Source organism: Grampus griseus, assembly GCF_964374135.1.
Source record: "Grampus griseus genome assembly, chromosome: 20".
NCBI classification, from domain to species: Eukaryota; Metazoa; Chordata; class Mammalia; order Artiodactyla; family Delphinidae; genus Grampus; species Grampus griseus.
Window position 1 is genome coordinate 11,741,815 of NC_139014.1, and position 20,867 is coordinate 11,762,681.

Here is a 20,867-nt window from a genome sequence, read left to right on the forward strand (position 1 = left end):
CAGTGGCCAAAGGACAGAATGGGTTGTAAGGTGCGTGTGAAGGCTGGTAACTGAACATCGGGGGGAGCGCCCCCTGGCTGTCACTCGACAAGTGTCCCCTCCAGGCCTTGCTCCCCTTGCATCTGTGCAAGCCTGGGGGATTCTGGGCACTATCCTTCACCTGCTGCCTGGCGGAGTGCACCTCACCCACCACGAAGAGGCCAGGAGCAGCCACATGGCTGACAGGCAGAAAAGGTGCAGAAAAGGCATGGAGGGAGGCCAGGCTCTGCTCCTCCAGTGGACATTACACTGGGAGCACAGGGCCAAGGAGCCTGGGCAGGAGGAGTGGGTCTCTACCCTTCAATACTCTAAACATGTCAGCAGAGAACAGTGATGTGTGGAGGGGAAAGTCATCAAGTCGCCTGACAAGGTAGGCAAGTCAAGGCTCGGGGCAGGGAGAGGCCTTGGGGCCCAGGAAGGACAAACAGGGCGCTGGCGGTCACTTCAGGTGCTTTTATTGGTTCAACTGCAGGGCTGGAGTCCAGGCAACGCTACTACAAACCCAACCGACACACACCTGCAAGCCCCAAGTGGGAGCACCGGGAGCAGACTGGTTGGTGGAGGCCGGGCACCTGGGACCCCTCGCTGAGCTGTGGTGCCTGGTGGCATGAGAGGGTGTGTCCACACAAGGGCAGGAAGGATGAAAGTGGAGCTGGGGGCCCCTCCCCTATGCAAGAGGAGATGGCTAAGCTGCCTGGGCCCAAGCCTGTTGGCAGGTACCCCCACTCCTTATGTTGACCCCCGACTCTCTTTGGACAAAATAAAGTGCATTACTGAACAGAGTGACTCAAAACCAGAAGCAGAGAAATCACAACACTTTTTCTTTAGCTAAAAGATAAAAGGAAACGAACTATGCAGATGCCAGAACTTCAGGGTGAGTAGGACACTGGTCAAAGAGAAAAGGAAATTAGCTCGGTAGATAAAGACCAGAGCAAGTACAGGAGGAACGGTGGGGGCCGCGAGGTCTGAGGTCAGCGCCCTCCTGCTCCCCCTGCAGACTCACATCTGATCAAAGGAGCAGATGACTTGGGCCAGATGGTCCTTCCAGCTTGCTGGCAGGTGGCCACAGATGAACTGGGGAAACAGGGGGCTCTGCACCTCCTGCCCCCCAGAACAGATCCGCTGTAGCCAGACCCAACCCCACTGGCCACTTGGTGTCCCATGCCAGGTGGACCTGGAGTGCCAGGCACAGCCCTTGCCACAGGTGAACACATGCCCAAGTGCTCTCTGTTCACAGGCCAAGGGTGAGGGAGGGTCACACAGGCTTGCCTCCTGCCCTAGGACAGAGACATGAAGTCCCCAAGCAGCCTGTGTCTGGGTCAGCCTCTCCCATGGGTGGGTGCAGTGCAGCTCAGAGATACGGCTCTTGTTAAGGCAAAGAGGCATCAGGATGTCCACGGCTCCCAGGGAAAGGCCAGACTGGAGCCCAACCACAGAGGAAACGCAGGGACCCCAAAGCACATGCAAAGTCTGACCACAACCTTTGTCCTGGAATAGCCTGGACCCATACCTCAGCACGGTACCTACTTTCCAACGTCCCCACAGCAGCCCCACAGCTGCTGTACTGTGGCCTGGCCTGTACTGGGGCCACGTCACCGTGCCAGAGGCCAGGGCCTGGGCAGGACAACAGGAAGGAATGGTGTGTGGGGTGAAGGGAACCAGAGCTTCCAGCTCTGCCTGGGCCACCCAGCTCACCCCATGCAGGCCTGGTCAGCAGTGCTGGCCCCCCGGAGAGGCTGCCTGCTCAGTGGGAGCCAGCACTAGCTTCCTGCTCGGACTACCTGGGTCTGCACCTGTCCCAGCCGTGTGGCTTGGCAGGAAAGTCTCAGGCACTGAGGTTCATTTGTGAGGAGACCTGACTGTGGGTCCCCTGTCCACCCACCCAGCCTGCAAACACCTCCAGGGACTCACTGAAGGAGGGACGAAGGTGGAAACTAGTCTCTCTCCTTTTATGCAGTTTTTATCTTAAAAAAAAATAAATAAAAGTCTTCTTCGCAGGAATTACTGGTAACTGTTATTACAACCAAAGCAGACTTTAAGGTCCCCCCTGGACGCTGGGTGAGAGCAGGAAAGGGCGGGCAGCAGATTCACCTGCAGACCAAGCGGACAGAAGACCAGCGAGCCCGTGGCCACGCACTTCCACCACACGATGGCTACTGGAAGGGGAAGAGGTGGCCCTCACAGGCAGGGTCTGCCCCAGAGCAACGGGGTACAGAGGTCACCAAGAGCTCCCAACCAAAAACATGGGAACCAAAAGCATCCAAAGGAAGGAAAAAAGAAAGCTGGATGGTGCCAGCAAGCCCTCCCACCCCTCAATTCCAGGTGATGATTTAGAGGCACCTAGTCCTTCTACCACAGTAGGAGCTGCTGCAGGGCATCCGGATGAGGCCATACGGTGCCTCCACCAAGAGACTGGTTCCAGCCCAAGAGCACCAGCCTGGCTCCCTCCCTCCAGGGAAGCCTGGTGCTGAGAAGCTTCATGGGTCAGAGACCCCCAGGGCAGCCGCCCCCGCCTCGCCTTCAGGGCTGCCTGCGGTGGGGCATGGTTGCAACAATCCTGGCTTCAGAGAGGGCTAGGGTGGGCCCAGTCCGGGCAGCAGGGCCCGGGAGCCCTAGGTCCTGGGGAGGCTGCACATCTCGCAGTGGCCGGTGCCTGGCTGGTTCATGAAGGTGCAGTGCTGACAAGCCCACATGGCGGCCGAGGTGGTGTGTGCAGAGCCCCCGACGGCTCCGTACTCGTGGAGGCCTGGAAGCTGCACACCGACTGTGCCTGTGGGGCAGGAAGAGAAGCAGTGTTCATCATTTCTGCACTGGGAAGCTGTCCCACCCCATCTGAGGGCTCTGCACAGCTGCTTATCAGGGTAGGAGTGGACTCTAAAAGCAACTGCTGCAGGCGTGGACAGATGCGGCTTGAGAGCCCCTACTGTGGGTCCCCTGCTCAAACACAGAACACCGATAAGTAAAGCTGCTGTCTGCAGAGCGGAAAGCTGTCAGCTGTGGCCACTCATGCACCTGCCCAGCCTCCTTGCTTGCTGTGTCAGTGGTTCCTTCCTTCTCACTGCTGAGCAGTAGAGCTCAGTGTGAACACCATCCCTAGTTATCTATCCCCCTCCTGATAGACAGTTGAGTCACTGCCAAGTTTGAGCCCTGCCATGAATATTCTTTTTTTCTTTTGCAGTACGCGGGCCTCTCACTGCTATGGCCTCTCCCGTTGCGGAGCACAGGCTCCAGACGCGCAGGCCCAGCGGCCACGGCCCGTGGGCCCAGCTGCTCTGCGGCACGTGGGATCCTACCGGACTGGGGCACGAACCCACGTCCCCCGCATCGGCAGGCCCACTGCGAATATTCTTAAAACAAATCTTGGTGTGGATCTGTGTTTGCATGTCTCTTGGGTAGCAGTGGGCTCGCTGGGTCATCCTCACTGGGCGTGCGAGAGCTCCAGCTGCTGTGGGAGCTCGTGAGCACGCGATGCGGCCAGTGTTTGCATCTCAGCCACCCTCAAGACGTGTAATGGTACCTCGTTTAATTTTCATTCTTCTGATGACTGATGGTGACCATCACTGTAATTCTTTTTATGGAACACCTTCTGTGGAATATCTTCTCCCAGTCTGTTCCTTGCCTTTTCAAGTTGTTTTTTTTTTTTTGCGGTATGCGGGCCTCTCACTGTTGTGGCCTCTCCCGTTGCGGAGCACAGGCTCCGGATGCGCAGGCTCAGCGGCCATGGCTCACGGGCCCAGCCACTCCGCGGCATGTGGGATCTTCCCAGACCGGGGCATGAACCCGTGTCCCCTGCATCGGCAGGCGGACTCTCAACCACTGCGCCACCGGGGAAGCCCGCCTTTTCAAGTTTTTGACAGCGTCTCTCGATAAGCCTAAGTGTTTCATTCTGATAAAGTCCAACTGACCAATCTTTTCTTTTTTAAAATAAATTTATTTATTTATGGCTGCACTGGGTCTTTGTTGCTGCCTTTTCAAGTTTTTGACAGCGTCTCTCGATAAGCCTATGTGTTTCATTCTGATAAAGTCCAACTGACCAATCTTTTCTTTTTTAAAATAAATTTATTTATTTATGGCTGCACTGGGTCTTTGTTGCTGCGCACAGGCTTTCTCTAGTTGCGGCGAGCGGGGACTACTCTTCATTGCGGTGTGTGGGTTTCTCACAGGGGTGGCTTCTCTTGTTGCAGAGCATGGGCTCTAGGCATGTGGGCTGCAGTAGTTGTGGCACTTGGGCTCAGTAGTTGTGGCTTGTGGGCTCTAGAGCGCAGGCTCAGTAGTTGTGGCACACGGGCTTAGTTGCTCTGCAGCATGTGGGATCTTCCCGGACCAGGGCTCAAACCTGTGTCCCCTGCATTGGCAGGTGGATTCTTAACCACTGTACCACGAGGGAAGTCCTGACCAATTTTTGTTTGTTTGTTTTTGTGGTACGCGGGCCTCTCACTGTTGTGGCCTCTCCCGCTGCGGAGCACAGGCTCTGGACGCGCAGGCTCAGCGGCCATGGCTCACGGGCCCAGCCGCTCCGCGGCATGTGGGATCTTCCCGGACCGAGGCACGAACCCGTGTACCCTGCATCGGCAGGCGGACTTCAACCACTGTGCCACCAGGGAAGCCCTGTCTACAGGAATTTTGACTGAGATTGTACTGATCAATTTAGGGAAAACTGACATGTTAAAAATATCTTGTCTTCCAGTCCAGATAGTGGGATTTCTTTTCCATTTGCTTAGCTCTTCTTCTGGCAGAGTGTTAGTTTTCAGCAAAGAGCTCTTACGTAGCTCCCACTGACTATGTCCCGAGAACTCTCATGTTCTGTGACTCTGCATCTGTAAAGGGTACTCTATTGCTAATTCGTGTTACCAGCCCTATGCAGTGACTGGAATTCCACGAGTAGTGTATCTGTTGACAGCATTTGACAATCACGTAGCACTTTTTTAGCAAAGTGAGTGTCGGTGAACACCAGGCGCTCTCCCAACAGAGGCTGCAGGCAGCAGGTCCAGACAGTGTCACCCTGCTGCCGGAGGACTGACACCTGACTCGGGCTTGGGTTTCTTCCCACCCTAAGTATGAGGCATGAAGCCAATGGGACCCAGCTCCTATGGGGCCACTAGTTTTTCATTAGTGTCTAATGGGGTTGGCAAAAGCAAGCCAAATGCTCAGACTGAAACCTTTCCTGATCTAGTTTTCCATTCCCCCAACTGGGCCAATGCTTGTCCAGGATAACCTCTTAGCTAAGCCACCCCCTGTCCCGGCTTCCCTGTGTGCACTTTCTGGGCTGAGAGAGAGGGCTCCCAACTACTAAAGCTGCTGCACTCAATGTCTGTGTGTGAAGCATTTGAAGAATAACACCAGGGGCCTGGAGAGCCCCATACATAGGAGAGTTGGACCAGGTGCTGAGATCCTGGCCGGCACCTCACCACTGTCCACCCAAGGACACAAGGCCGTGGGCTTCACTGTAGGGAATTTGGTGGGAACAATGAGTCCTCTGTTTCAGAACGTGAGGGCAAGAAGAGTACATGGCACATCCAGCCCTTTTACTGTTTGGTTGTAAGAATCGTATAAAAAGAAAAATTAAGAAGGACGACACAATGAATACCAAAGCTCCAACCCCTGAGCTTCTAGGTACTTAGTGTCGAGAGAAAATAAGAACCCTGCTGGACTCCCTGTGCCTTGGGTTCCACTGAGGGTTTCCTGGCTAATTTTGGCTCAAGTATCAGCCCACTAGATTGAGAAAATATTTAAACACTTTTTTATATGTACTTTCATTGTTGTCTTCAGGGGGCGTTACAGTACTTCTCAAAGCCGCAGGGAAAAGGGCCACCATGGTCACTGCCCTCTTGAGCTCTCAGCTGGGGGGCTTGGTGGCCACGGCACTGGCAGCGTGGGGGCAGCTCCCAAGGCTGATTGACAGAGGCGCTCACCCGGGAGACACAAGATCCCCGAACTCTATTCTCTAACTCTTTTCCTCCTTAGCCACCAAGAATGCTCTGAGAACTGATGGGGAAGGGGAAAAGAAAAGCCGGAGGAGTCCAGAAGGTCTCCGCACTCAGCACTTAGGTGAGTGTGAAGTTTCTGTTCATCTAAAACAATGACTTTCAAACTGCTCCTAAGATGCTTGAAGAATAGCGTATCTGGTATGTACGTGTACAAAAATCCATGGAACAGTATACCCAAAATCTGTGGCCTTTACGCGTATGTTATAGTGATGAAAACATCTGTGAGCCCCGGCAGAGGTCTGCTTGTTCCATTGCCCACGATGCTGTCAGAAGGCATCTGGGGTCAGGTGTCCAGGGCCCGGGAAGAAGTACTGGAGCCCTGAAGGGCAGGAGTTTGGGCCCTGGCAATGGGGACTGCGGGAGGGTAAGACACTTACTGCAGAGCTGCTCGATGGTGGCCCACTGCTCAGACTTCTTCCACGTCTGGGCGAGCTCCTCATTTCTGGTCCTCACAGCCTCCAGCAGCAAGCTGATGCTGTCCTGCAAGAAGCCAAAAAAGAAGGTTCCAACTCGCTTCACTGACGGTAGATAGACTTGTTCACAAGTTTCTTTTTCCCCAACATCAAGACACACTTCAGAGGGAATTTCAAAAATCTCACAGGCTGTCACTATGACATGCAAAACACCACACACTTAGTTTTATAAATACAAGTGCTAAATTCTTCCCAGAGATCCCCAGGTTGGCCGCTGTGCTACTCTGTGTCCCAGGCTGGCTGTGCTCCACCCACTAGGTAATCACAGCTCACAGTCCTTCTCCTGAGGGCCTGGGTGGATGGGCAGGAGCCTCATGGCCGTGAGGCCCACCCTCTTCCCTCACAACCCCCTCGGTCCTCTGTTTTCTCCATCACGTCTGTATCTCAATACACTCTGCATCCTAGGCCTCCAGGGTCAAAGTGAAGAGAACTAAATAGTTTTTATTTTTATTTATTTTTTGCTGTACGAGGGCCTCTCACTGTTGTGGCCTCTCCCATTGCAGAGCACAGGCTCCGGACGCGCAGGCTCAGCGACCATGGCTCACGGGCCCAGCCGCTCCACAGCATGTGGGATCTTCCCGGACCGGGGCACGAACCTGTGTCCCCTGCATTGGCAGGCGGACTCTCAACCACTGCGCCACCAGGGAAGCCCTAAATAGTTTTTATAACGAGAGACTTCGAAAGCCTTCCAGGGGCTCTCAGGCAGTATTTACAGAAAATGCTTCCTAACAAGTAAGTGACTGCAAAACAGCACACGTTTTCCAGGGAGAAGGCCCTAAGCTTTCACCACCTCCCCAACCGGAGGGGCAGCAGCTAAGCCGGGGGCTGGAGGTACAACTCTCTGGGCTTAACAGGGAAGGCAAAGCCAGTGAAAAGTTTCGGGGTGCCTGGTGTCAAGTATCACAAATGGGTAGTTTGGACAAAACACAGACACAAGATATAAGAACAGCTATAGGCCACCTGACATAGAAAAGCAGTGGGAGGAAGGAGCCTCTCCTTTCTACTCTGTCACCTCGCAGAAATGCATTTCCTTGGGTCCCAAGCAGGAAAAGGGCCAAAGTAAAAGGACAGCCATGACACAACCCATGCAAGGGGCTTCCTGGCCGGCCCTGCTGGCCCTCTGCTGCTCAGAAAGCAGCCGCCATCTGTAACACTCGCCCTCATCTCCCCCAACAGCATGTCTTAAAAACGCCAACTGTGCAGCTGTGTGCCTGGGGCCTGGACGCTGGCCAACCTTCTGGGCCAAGGTGATAAACTGGAGCTGATTCGGGAAGAGGGGAGAGAGATCAGGAAGAAGCAGAGGCTGGGATTCTCAAACTGTTCCAACAGGAATTTTTAAATTGTTGGATCCCTCATGTTCCCACTAGAAGGACACAGAGCTAAGCGGCCTCTGCGTCCCATGTGGTTCTAACAAATGGAGGAACTGTCCTCCATCACAGAGGGCAGACACTTTTGAACAAGCTGTTCCAGTGTAAACGCTGCAAGTGAAAAATTCACCTTTCTATCAAGGCCTTTGTGCAAAGCTGCTGCCCACAGGACAGGTTAAGGGGGACTTAGCTGCTCTGGTGCTGCCCAGCATGCTCTGGTCTGAGGAGTAGAAGCCCACTTGGCCCGTACCTGCAGAGGCATGACGTCATTGGTGACCAGGAACAGCAGGAGGTGGAAATCCGAGATAGTGTCCAGGAACACGGATGAGGTGTTCTGAGACAGGTAGGTGGCCAGGCTGTGGAAGTCCTGGAGTGCCAGGTATGGGGGGAGACAGACACGAGCACCCGTTAGTCCCAAGCCAGAGTCGCAGGAAAGCCACTGTCCTACAAAGATGGAACTGAACACGTTCGGCGCTGATGGATGGGCCTCCCCGTCTCCTTCCAGAACCACTTACTGGGAGCCAAGGACAGAGGAATGCACAGTTGCAGAATAAGCTGTGGCCTCATCTCCCAGGAAAACACTCTCAGTACATTTGACTTATGGAAGAGTGTAAGCAACATGTCTGTGAAGCTGACCCAGCTGTGAGACATGTTCAAACTCACCTCTGGGGGCCAGTGGGAGTGGGAAGGGCCACTGCGGGGCTGGGAGAAGCCCCGTCTGTCTAGGTACATTGTTGATCCAGGGCAGCACGGTAGTGAGGAGTAGGAATCGGGGGGCGGTGGGGAGGATTACGTGACACTAACACTTTCAACAGGAGTGAAAGCGGGAGATTCAAGAGTGCCACCCCAGTCAGTGGCTCTGCACCTCCACAAGCACCTGGGCAGATGGGCAGTGAGGAAACCAAAGCATCAGAGAGGCCTTGTACACTAATCACAGCTTCAGAAGACAATCTCACTGTACACATTCTTTAACCGGGCCCCTTTCTGTAGTGCCTGTTATCAACTTGGGATGTGTGTTCACAGACCATTGATGTGGCAGGACAAGGCAGTCACAGCAGTTCTGATCGGGCCTGATGTGCAGGTGAGAGCCAAGGTGGCCAGGCCACATGAGCCCCCACGGCTTGGATGGTGCCTGAGAAACATGGCAGGGTAATGAGGTAGGGGGCAGAGCACGCAGCAAAGTGAGACATTGTCACAAAAGACAACGCTTACCAACAATCAATAACGTTGTTGGGAGAGGACAAGAAGTGACCAATAAAACAGGCCCCCTGAGAATGGTCCTTCCAGCAAATCCACAGGCCTGAGGGCTTACAGGGATTTGCCTCTGTGCTCATCCACTGCCCCTGCCCTGGAGAGGGCTCATGTGATCAGCAGTGTCTTAGACAAAGGCCTAGCCAGGTTTTGTCACAAAAACAAATCAGGAGAGTCAGAAAGCTTGCTACTTTCTAGAAAAACAATAGTGACACTAGATAAACAAACAGTAGGGACTCTAAATTATGTTTCTAAAGACAAAGAGCTTACCTGTGTCTCACCCAATACATCCCGGTTTTCAATAGGAAATGGATTTTGTGAAATAGAAAAAGTATAAACTGGATCCTTGGGGAAAGTTGTTGTGATCTAATGAACGAAAACACAAACCCGTGATAAATTAACTGTGCTATAAACAAGGGTGTGGGCCCTGAGCACACCCCTCCCTGGAGCCCTGAGCTGCTCACAGCAGCAAGAGTCCTAACTGTTCTACACTGAAGGGAATGCTTAACTATTAGGACAGCCCCTAAATGAAAACTCTGAAAACTGTGACTCTGGAAGGCAAACGGAAGAATCGTTTTTCATGACTGGTAAGATCATGGTGCCTGTGGGCAGGTTCCTAACTCCAGCCCCACTGGGACGGCCTCTCACACAGCTGCTCTCCTGCTGCCGCGGGTGAACCAGAGAGTGGGCCACAGGAAAGAGCACAGGTGTGAGCGCCATCTCAGGAGCAGACTCTGTTCCTGTCACCGGGTCTGGAGGGCATGTGCAGAACCAGCCCCTGATGGTTTTGAGAGCCACAGTGCCCTCCAGCGAGCTGGCTGAAGCCTTCTGAATTCCCAGGCACCACTCCATGGAGCCTGGGCATGTCCAGGCAGGAAGAGAAGCAAGGCCATTGAGATGCAGGCATGGTTCTCGCCTGAAGATGGCTGGAGTCAGGAGCTTGTGTCCAAAGGGGAGCCTAAGCCCTTCATTTGGCTCAGACATGCTTTAGAAACGACAGAGGGGATTTTAAATCCTACAATCAATAGAAGCTACAGGGACAGTGGCAAATGTGCAAGAATCAATACAAGTACAGTTTCTCATTCCTCCTGGCAGATGCTCCTCCCCCAAAACACACCCAAGTGTTAGCCATCATCAGCCATCTTTTGGTTGACACAGCTTTTTCTCTGCAATATAACACTAGCAGCAGCAGATTATACCTCGTCCAGATTTAGCGTAGCTATTCTGGTTCCTTCGGGACTATTTCTAAAGAATGAAAATGTTGCTCTGGCCTGTTTTCTGCATCAGTGAAGGCAGCGAGCTGTTCCAGGCCTGCTGGCCCAGGACCTGCTGTGACTGTGCCAGCGCTGTGAACGGTAAGCTGAACCATCAGCAGCTCCCTAAATCGAGCCCCGCTGGCCTTTTATGGACGAGACCACGTGGCCTCAGGGCACAAGGTGTGGCCTTGAGCACACTGCCAAGTCCTACTGTGAGGCCTCGCTCTGTTCATCAGAGAGATACAGACGACCAGAGAGCCCAAGCCTCCTAAGGCTGCCGTGAGGATCAAATGCACCCAGACACGTGGAGCCCACAGAATGGGTGGCACATGTGGGGCTCAGTCTCAACTGTTGTCATGATTCTAGAGATGGCAGAGGGGCCACTCTGCTGCAGAGGCAAGGCCTGTGGCCTGCTCTCGCCCCTCGCTTTGAAAGGCAGATAAAGGAGTGGACCAGCAACAACAGTAGACCCACTAGTTAAGTAAATGTGGAATTAGGGAAGTATTTGTTAGACCTGTAATTGCAACAGACCTTGGAGAGCAACAGAACCGAGGTTCACACTGCAGCCTGAACATCCCAGATGCCGGGGGAGAGGATGCAGGGTGGTGAGCACTTTGTTTTGTGCTCAAATCCTCTCCCTACCCAGCCTGCCTTGTCACCTAGCTGATGCCTGGCCACCTGCAGAGCACCTCTGCAGAAGCCTGGAAGAGCCACCTGGTCATGAGGTTTAGTCATCAGATGCCCTGGTCAGGTTGGGGTCTGGGGCCGGGCGAGGAGCTGAGCACACCTGTCTGGGCACCTGCTCCAACCTCCTTCCACAGTAAGAGAGCGCTTGGGTATCACAGGGTGGAATGCTCCCCCATCAACCAAACACTACAGTGACAACCACTAAGGCAAGAACTTAGCTCCTTTGTGAAAGGAAAGGGATGGGGAGGCCATTGGGAGAGAAGACCTCAGGAAGCTGGCTTTAAATCACGCAGACTCCTCCTAAGTGTATGCTCCATCAATCTGTTTTCATCTTAATTACACCCTAGGTAGTCTAAAAAGCAGATGCCTTTATGGCCTAGGTAATAAATATGTTCTCGGGAGCTGTCAGTTGGAATGGAGCGTTGGCGGGCTCAGCTCACAGGGACCCACTGCTCCAAATGCAATGATACTTTATGGCCTGAATCATATGCCCATCCTAGTCCAAATGCAGCCTGAATTCATCCTGGCAGGCAGCAATTAGGAAATGAGCCGCCTCCCATACCCTTTGGACAGAGCGCTGACTACTGCAAATGCATCAGGCTCTAGTCCTGCAGCACGCACTCCCCTCTGCACTGTGGCCACATCTCCGTGAGCAGAGCACACCCCCAGAAAGGAGCTGAGACTTGGGGAAGGCGTGTCGGTACCAGGTACCTTCTTGGCTCCTGGAGTGCCCCCCTGGAGACCATGCTGCCCCCACGAGTGGGCCTCTGAGCTGTGGCCAGGGCAGCACCTGTGCACAGAGCCAGGGAGAGGCTCGCTGACCTCCAGAGGCTGCTTGGCCTTGTCGGTGGTCCTTTGCTACACTTTAGGTTGGGAGAAGTTAACCCCTTAAATTGTTTTTAAGGAAATAAAAAACGAAAAGCCCTTAAGGTTTCTAGCTTTTCAGGGATGCCAGGAGCTCAGTGACTCAGAACACCTCTGGATGCCTGTCCTGTGCAGGCAGAAGAGCAGATATTCAAGCCGCCACCCTTGTGAGGCCACCCCAAGCCGTCCTGACCTCCAGGGGGAGATGACACACACTTACGTCTATGATCAGATACTCCACGGGCAGGGGGCGAGCCAGCTGGGTAATCTCGTTGCCAAACTTGTCTATGTCCTGAAACACAAGACAAAGGTCCAGGGGGTGAGTGCAGGTGTGCCGACCTGTGACAGGTTTTCCATTCACACGCTTGTCTCACCCCTTAAATTACTACAATTCTTGTTGAAGTATATGAAAAGCAGAGAGGAAAATGTGCATATTTTTGCAGTGAATCCACCTTCCATCACTTCTTGGAGCTCTTGATGACGGCCAAGACTCAAGAAAGCAGCCTTGGGGGCTTCCCTGGTGGCGCAGTGGTTAAGAATCTGCCTGCCAATGCAGAGTACACAGGTTCGAGCCCTGGTCGGGAAAGATCCCATATGCCGCAGAGCAACTAAGCCTATGCGCCACAACTATTGAGCCTATGCTCTAGAGTCCATGAGCCACAATTACTAAGCCCATGCACCACAACTACTGAAGCCCGCGCACCTAGAGCCCATGCTCCACAACAAGAGAAGCCACCACAATGAGAATCCCACGCACTGCAACGAAGACCCAACGTAGCAACAAACAAATATATATATATATATATATATATATATATATATATATATAGCACCAGCCTGGTGCTAAAGCTGTGGAGACACAGACCCCGGGCTCCCACCCCGTCAGGCTACATCTGTACCCCTCCTCCTCTATAAGCTCTCCTAGTCTCACACCTGAATGCTAACTCTTAACAACCTTACACACACCTCTGGAAACCCAACTTCATGGAAACTTAATCCTTATACATTAATAAAATAAACACACACACAAATCAGTACACATACACACAAATACGCAGACATGGAAAACCACCACCACCAATCTGTCAAAGTCTAAACTTCTTTTGCTTTATCAGATGCATGGAACATAGTTTAATTATGGGGAAAAATGGCCAGCATATGTTCATTAATCATAAAATGAAAATGAGATCTGATTTATGTCAAACTTGCTGAGTTCAAACACAGCTCTAGAAATAAATTCATAAGAACCAACACTTTTCATTAAAGATTCTGCTAGAGGGGGTCATATTTTCTATTTAAATCATCACTTAACATTATATAAATCATTCAAGTCATATATAAATTATACATCCATAATTTCCAATTATGGGGCCTTACATAAAAGTTTATGTTTATTAAAGCTCAGACCCTAATGGGTGTCAAGCAGATCTCTCTGAGGTGTGCAGGTGACACAAAGCCACCCCTAGCACATCACACCTTCCGGGGATGTCAGAGGCCCATGCCATCTTTTGAGACAACCTTCTCAGGCTGTCCTACATTAAACTGAGTCCATTATCCTAATAGGAATTCCAGAGGCTCCATGTGGCCCTGCTCTTTTTTTATTTTATTTTCCCCAGAAATTAAACTCTCTGGTCTGCAGCACATCTCAGATTATCCACACCTTCCCTACCTTTTCTCTGTTCACAACCCAGAGAGTTGCTAGCAAGAACCTGCCCCTCTGCCCTTCCAGAAAACGGTCCAAATACATCTAACCAAACACATCTAAGCCAGCCACATAGGGAGCAGGAGCACCATCAAAGGACAGGTTCCTGGAAACAGTGTCCGTTCTGTCTGTCTGCCTTCCTTTGAGGTTGGAATACTGTCCCTTCCACCTGGGCCAGAGTCCCTGGTCCTTCCGCATGCTCGTTGCTGCAGCAGGTAGGCTGGGCCTGGCTTTCCGTGGCTCTACCAGCTTTGACAGTGGCAGCCCAAGGTATGAGGCCTGCTGAGTGGGTCCTGGGGCCCCAGAAGCGGTAGTTTCTACTGGAGGAAATACGGTAGGAGGCGGGAATCAAACCCAATCGAACTAAATCACCATTTCCAAAAATATACGCTTGCCCCTACAAGAAACAACCTGCAACAATTCACACATAATTAGCCCGCCTGGAATTCATCTTCAAATCTAATTAAGCTCTAATATGCAGAGACATTTTCCCAGCACCTGTTCGCTTTAATCTTCCCCTCTAGGGATGATTCTTATTAAATGCCCCCCTCTCTTTTTTGTGTGTCATGCTATTCTCTTTCAAATTTAACTACCCCACTGCATCCTTCTGCTCCCCAAGAAAATAAAGGTGCTGCATCCCCTTCTCTTCCCTGGAGGAAAAGCAGGTACCTTCTATCTCTCCCCCATGCCTTCACTCAAATGTTTTTGCCAACCAAGCCTTAGCCCCATACACCATTTTAAAAGGCAATTACTTTTTATGGGCGTTAGCAAATGTCAGGCAGAGTACACTAGGAGGAAGACACCTTAATTCTTAGTTTGGCAGCTGCCAAAGTGTCAGAAATTTTATCTCCACCTGGAGCAAGACACTGGGAGAGTCAGAAATTGAGGTCCCTGGTGCCTCGCTACCTGCTATGGGCCATGTCTGGAAACGTCAACAAGAAATCCAGGGATCTCTGTCTTTGTTAGCTCAAAGGCAGGCAGGCTTTGTGCCAGGACAACAGCAAACTCCACTTACTGGGTGGCACCATCTTGCTTTGGAAAAGGAAAATGAAATCCTTAATGTATTGCTTTTCTTCTTACAAAACTGGCAAGAAGGTAACAAGTGAAACTAGCAGTTTCTGAGACTTCGCAGAATAAAGCAAGAAAAAAATTTCTCAGGACAAAGTTTCTTAAAGAATCCCGTTTAGGACTACCCTGGTGGTGCAGTGGTTAAGAAGCCGCCTGCCTATGCTGGGGACACGGGTTCGAGTTCTGGTCCGAGAACATCCCACATGCCACGGAGTAACTAAGCCCACGCGCCACAACTACAGAGCCTGCTCTCTAGAGCCTGCGTGCCGCAACTACCGAGCCCGCGTGCTGCAACTACTGAAGCCTGCGTGCCTAGAGCCCGTGCTCCACAACAAGAGAAGCCACCGCAATGAGGAGCCCGCACACCGCAACAAAGACCCAATGCAGCCAAATAAAAGAAAAAATTTTTAATTTAAAAATTAAAAAAAGTAAAAGCACTAAAAGAAAATGTAGGTAAATATACAGCTTTGAGGTAAAGAATTACTTCCTAAGTATGATGACAAAGGCAGGAATTACAATGAAAAAGGATTAACGTACCTTTGAAATCACAAAATGTTACACCTTACTTTGTATGAAAAGTATAAAGAAAATGATATCCTGGCGTGTGTCTGCAATATATGACAAAGGGTTAATGTATAAAGACTTCACAAACGAATGTGAAAGTGATGAACCACCTTACAAATACCTCAGGGCACACAGAGGCGATTCATAAAGAAAACACCAACACACACAGGGGACTTGGGACAGAGTGAGTGCAGAGCATGGGGTCCTGAGAGCAGGGCCCAGGCAGGCAAGCAGACTAGCGCAGGGCTGGCCTGCGGCACAGTCTGAGCATGTAACTGCAGCCTTCTTGGAGGAACTTTGGGAGACCACACGAAACCCTTGAAATATATGTTATCCTTTGACAAAACAACGCATGGAATGGTTTGCTTGGAATGTCTCAAGTAACTCAGCACACACATGGAGTGAGCTCCTGGATGAGCCACAAAGCACTTCTGGTAAGTGCCAGATGCTGGGACAAACCCGTGTCGGGCTGAGGAAAGGTCAGTAAATGATGCCTAGGACAGAGAAGACTCCACAGTCCCCCCAGAGAGCGCTGGTCCCCTCCACAGCCGCGACGCCGCAGCTGCCTGCATGCTCTCTCCTCCCTGCTGCAGCCACCTGTCAACTCTTCCAACTCCTCAGCACTGAGCCCACAACCACCCTTCATGCCAGGAACCCACCCTGCTGCCCCTCCACCTGGGCAGCTGCCTAAGAGCAGTGTTCCCTGGGGTCTCCAATCTCGGCTTCTCTCCTCTACTTCCAAGGCTTTAATTTGGGGTTTCTGGGCAGATAACCGTGAAAAGGGCCTCTCAACCTCCTTCCGGTCCCACCACATCAAACTTCAAACACGGGCATCTGAACTCACCCCACCCCCCCTGCTCTCACCACTACTCATCAAGGTTTACAACTCCAGCACCCACCACTCACCCAAACCAGAGACCCAGTTCCATCCTGTCCTCCCCAGGACCGTGCAAGGCCCATGGAGCTCTTGGCTCCAGGACACCCTCTCCATCCCCAAATGCCATGGGGAGCAGACACATGTCACCTGGACTGTGGCACCAGCCTTCTCACTGGCCACCGGACTCTGTACCCAGAAAGAATCTTCCACACCGGGGAGCTCCCTCCCCACGGCCTGGCCTTCAGCTCCTCCAGCCGCACCTCACACTGGACGGTAGACCCCACCGCACATCTCTCTCCTGCTGCCCCTCCTGGATCGGCCCTGGCATTTGACACTCATGTTGCTGCAAAAGCCTCCTGCCTCCAGACCCCCCTTCACGCCACATCCAGCAAGATTGTTCCAGAATCACCTTCCATCTTTCTTTCTTTGGCTTCTCACTGCCCACCACCCCCATCACGTGCACATTCCAGCCAGACTGAGCCTGGGACCCCTAGATGCACCATGCCCTCTGGACGTGTGGCCCCCAGATGGGCTTCCTCCCCACCTGGCTAACTTCCACGCTGCACTGGACACCTCAACAGCCACCAACAGACCACCTGGGAAGAGAGGATGATTGTGACTTGCTCATCACTGTAGCCCCGGGGTCTGGCGAGGGACGCCGCACCCTATCCACAGCTGGACCGAGTGCAGAGGCTGCGGTTCCAGAGGCAAGGCCCTGTCAACGTCCACGTGTCCATGCATGCACGCGGGGTGCTGGAAGGACAGGTGAAGAGGCGTGTTGGGGTATCTATTTCCTTATTAACCTGTAATGCAGGATTTCCCATAAAAAATATACATTTGATTTCACATTAATAAAATGTTCTTAGTTAATATTTAGAAGGCTTGCACTCCTAATGCACATGGAACCATGCACCTCACCGTTCTGCTGCCCGTCCCCAAGCATCCCCTCGCCGGCTGACTAGATCCTCGCTCCAAAACCCTCCTCTGTGTGCACCTCTCCCCACCTTTACAGGAGGTGCTCCCCGGCCGTTCTTTCACTGGCTGCACGGGACTTCCTAGGACAGACAGATCAGAGCTGTAGACAAGAGTGGACCCTCAAGCTTTCCACCCCCATCTCCTGTGTGAACGCACATACAAACGTGTATACGTATAGGCATCAACATCTACAAGTGTGCCTTTAAAAAACAAAAAGTTAATTGGGATTTTACTGTATATAGATACATTTGTAATTTTACATCATGAGTTTTATCCCATACCTTCAAGTAATTTTCAAACACACACCTTTAGTGATCACAGAATATCCCACCATATAGATGTATTGTAATTTAATGCCCGTTATTAGACTTTTAGATTGCTTTAAGTTTTTGTTACCACAGATAACACCATGATGAACAGCCTTAGACAAATATGGGTACGTGTCCTGTTTACAAGGTATATTTTAAATCCAACCCCAAAGCCCACAGGAGGACTAAAAGGATTACTTAAATGTTTGCTTTCATAGGTCTCTTTGCTCAAACTGGTATTTTCCTGAAACGTATGAGAAATGAGTGTCTCAAATCCTACAGGGCTATAAACAATCCTGGGAAGCCCTTCTAGCCTGCTCTCACTAACAGGCAAGTGAGCGATCTAAGAAAACAGCAGCATGATTAAGGAAATAACGTGTGTTCCACGGCAAAAGGGAGCTCTCTTCTTAAGGGCAAGAAACTTACAAGGCATGGAAATAAAAAGCAAATTTCCAACCTGATAAAGGGTACTACAAAAAAACAAAAACAAAAAAACCCACAGCAAACTCATAGTTAATGATGAAATCCCGAAAGCACATCCTTTACAATTAAAAACCAGACAAAAGTGCTGATCACTAGACATTGCTCCAGAAGCCCTAGCCAGCACGAGGGGTGAAAATGAAGGGAAGGGAGAAAAAGAACTGTCACTCCTGGATAATACACTCATCTGTGTGGAGAACCCAGAACACACATACAAATTAGAGGAACAAGTAACAGCTGAACTGCCAAATGGTAGTTTTTATAATATGTAGAAACTATAAAGTACCTAGGAACAATCTAACAAATGACGGACAAGGCTTTCAAGGAGAAAAATCCTAACTTTCTGAGAGAGGTCAAAGAACAAGAAACAAAGGGCAGCATCACACACATTGCGGGGGGGGGGGAGTGGGGGGGGTGGGCGTGACCTATTTGTTGTGTGCAACCTGCAGGCAAGTCTCCATGAAGGAGTGAAGGGTCAGGAACAGTCAGAGCTCGGGAAGGAAAGCAGGGAAGGGCTGTGATGGATCAGGGACGAAGAGTAAAGTTACAGTGACTCAGACAGTGCGACGTTGGTGCTGGCTGAGGAACACCGGCCAGTGGACAGAAGGGAGGACAGAGACACAGCCACGATCACAGAGACGACTGGTAATGGAAAGGCACCACAGATCAACAGAGAAAGAAGAGGGTTTTTCCCAATAAATGGTGTTCAGACAGTATATGACTAAAAACTAAGAAGGAAACTGGGCCCCTATCTCCCACCACACATCCGAAATAATCCCAGGTAGAAGAAGAATCCAGAAACATCAACCTTAGAGAAGACAAGATAACAGACTTTGTGATTCAAAATGCCAACCATAAAGACAAGATTCAGAAAACTGAAACATGGAAACACATGGAAACATAAACTTTCTGCCTCAATGACACCATGGGAGTGGAGAGGCAGAGGTGTCACACCCCTGACTGACAGGGTTAGAGGCAGGGAGAAAAAGATTGAACCACCCAGGGAAGAAGAGGAAACAGACACAACAAGCACGTTACGGGAGACAGGACGAGCCAACAAACAAAGAAAAAGGAGTCTGGCCTCACTTATGATCAGGACGGCACAGTTACAGCTCAAGGAAATGCCCCATGAGTGTCTGAGTGGGGAGTGGGACTCGGGCCCAAGGCTGCGGAGCGTGGTGGTTCGCACGGCATTCTGCTCGCAGTGGGCACATGCCGAGGTGACATGATGGCCACATGCAGGCAGGTCTCAGGCCACACCGGGATAAGTGAATGTGGCCCATCTCCAAGGACAAAAGAACACAGTTTTGGGTCTACAGTGTGCAGCAACATATAAAACTCAACACCTGCTTTAGGAAAACACACAAAGGAGGTAAAACTAGAAGAAAAGCAAGAATGTCATAGTGCACCCCCGAAGGTAGTGCTCCCTCTGGAGGGGGGAGAAAAGGAGACAGAAGCAGAGAGAAGGATCCAGCAGCTTCAGAGGCCACAGGAACGTTCTGGTCCTTAACTCTGGGGTAGAGACTCAGGATTGGTATTTCTGCTTTTTTTATTCCTTAAACATGTTTTATAAATAATCTTTCATATCTACTCAATATTTAATTTTTTTAAATTAATTTATTTTTGGCTGTGTTGGGTCTTCGTTGCTGTGCGTGGGCTTTCTCTAGTTGCAGCAAGTAGTGGCTACTCTTTGTTGTGGTGTGCAGGCTTCTCACTGCAGTGGCTTCTCTTATGGCGGAGCATGGACTCTAGGCACGCAGGCTTCAGTAGTTGTGGCACGCGGGCTCAGTAGTTGTGGCTCGTAGGCTCTAGAGCGCAGGCTCAGTAGTTGTGGCGCATGGGCTTAGTTGCTCTGTGGCATGTGGGATCTTCCTGGACCAGGGCTCAAACCCTGGTCCCCTGCATTGGCAGGTGGATTCTTAACCACTGTGCCACCAGGGAAGTCCCTATATTTAATTTTTAAAACTCTGAAAAGAGAAAGAAATGGCAGCCTGATGACCCTGGAGCAATGTATTCATGCACACTGAGCGCACCGGGGCTGCACAAGCCTCTGTGGCTAAAGGGGAGGGGCTCTCCACAAGGACAACAGGCCCCGTTACGGCCCCCAGACCAGTGAGCTGTGCCAAAAGGCTCAGGACGGCAGCCAGCAGGACCACTAGGTCTCAGGGTCTAAAACTGAGTCAAAACATAGATTCTACATTACAAAACAGTGCCATACAAATGCATCTTATAAGATAGAAACTTCTGAGGGAAAGACTGAACCCTCACATTGGTTCCCAGCGTGGTGTGACTTGATGTGTGAATGTTTAATAATGGTTTAAAACTAATGATTCTTCAAAGTACCTGATGCCTACACAGGATTTGTGTAAGGGTGAGATCTGTGTTATCAAGCCAGGTAATTGCTATTAAACACCACAGGAGGGAAGAGACAATGGGAGTTCCTAAACAAGGCTCTTTGGAAATATTTTCTTTCAAGAATGATATGGAGAACCCTTTCCTGGGGCTCCTTACTGTCCCCAAATCTGAGGGGTCATCTAAGCAAGTTGTCACAGTCCAGCCTCACTCTGTCCCTCCACTGCCACCACCTGAAAGGAGCAGATACAACAGCGAGGCCTGCCTGCTGCAGAGGAAAGACAGACTGCTCGCTACCTACTGGCCTGGCCTTCCTGGCTCAGTGACAGTCCCCGCCCCCGCAGCCCTCGGACCACGCAGCAGCGCTGATTCAGAAGCAGATTGAAGACTTTCATTCCAAAGAGCTGAGGAGGAGACCAGGAGCAGGGACAAGACTCTCAGGCCCTTGTGCCCTTCCTTTGCACATCACCCACTGCCACAGACACCCACAGCATGGACAAGCCAGCTCTACACAGGGTCTCAGCCCCACTTCTGATCCCTGAAGAGGTGAAGTCTTTGTCACAATCAGGTAGTCTCTGGTCTCCAAATCACCACCAGGACGAGGCCCCAGAGCCCCT

At 51.3% G+C, this 20,867-nt stretch overlaps 1 protein-coding gene across 2 annotated transcripts in view; it reads right to left on the reverse strand.

Moving 5' to 3' along the window:
- Nucleotides 1–482: 482 nt before the first annotated feature.
- NPLOC4 (NPL4 homolog, ubiquitin recognition factor) overlaps nt 483–20,867 on the reverse strand; it is a 56,039-nt gene continuing 35,654 nt past the window's right edge. The window contains exons 13-17 of one of the 2 annotated variants that reach the window (XM_082680034.1): nt 12,145–12,216; nt 9,388–9,483; nt 8,117–8,233; nt 6,404–6,506; nt 483–2,809 (exon numbers count right to left, since the gene is read on the reverse strand). In XM_082680034.1, coding sequence (XP_082536160.1) covers nt 2,652–2,809; nt 6,404–6,506; nt 8,117–8,233; nt 9,388–9,483; nt 12,145–12,216 — 546 coding nt within the window. In that variant the 3' untranslated portion in view covers nt 483–2,651. The remainder of the gene's footprint in view (nt 2,810–6,403; nt 6,507–8,116; nt 8,234–9,387; nt 9,484–12,144; nt 12,217–20,867) is intronic. The other variant, XM_082680035.1, reaches the window with a different exon arrangement.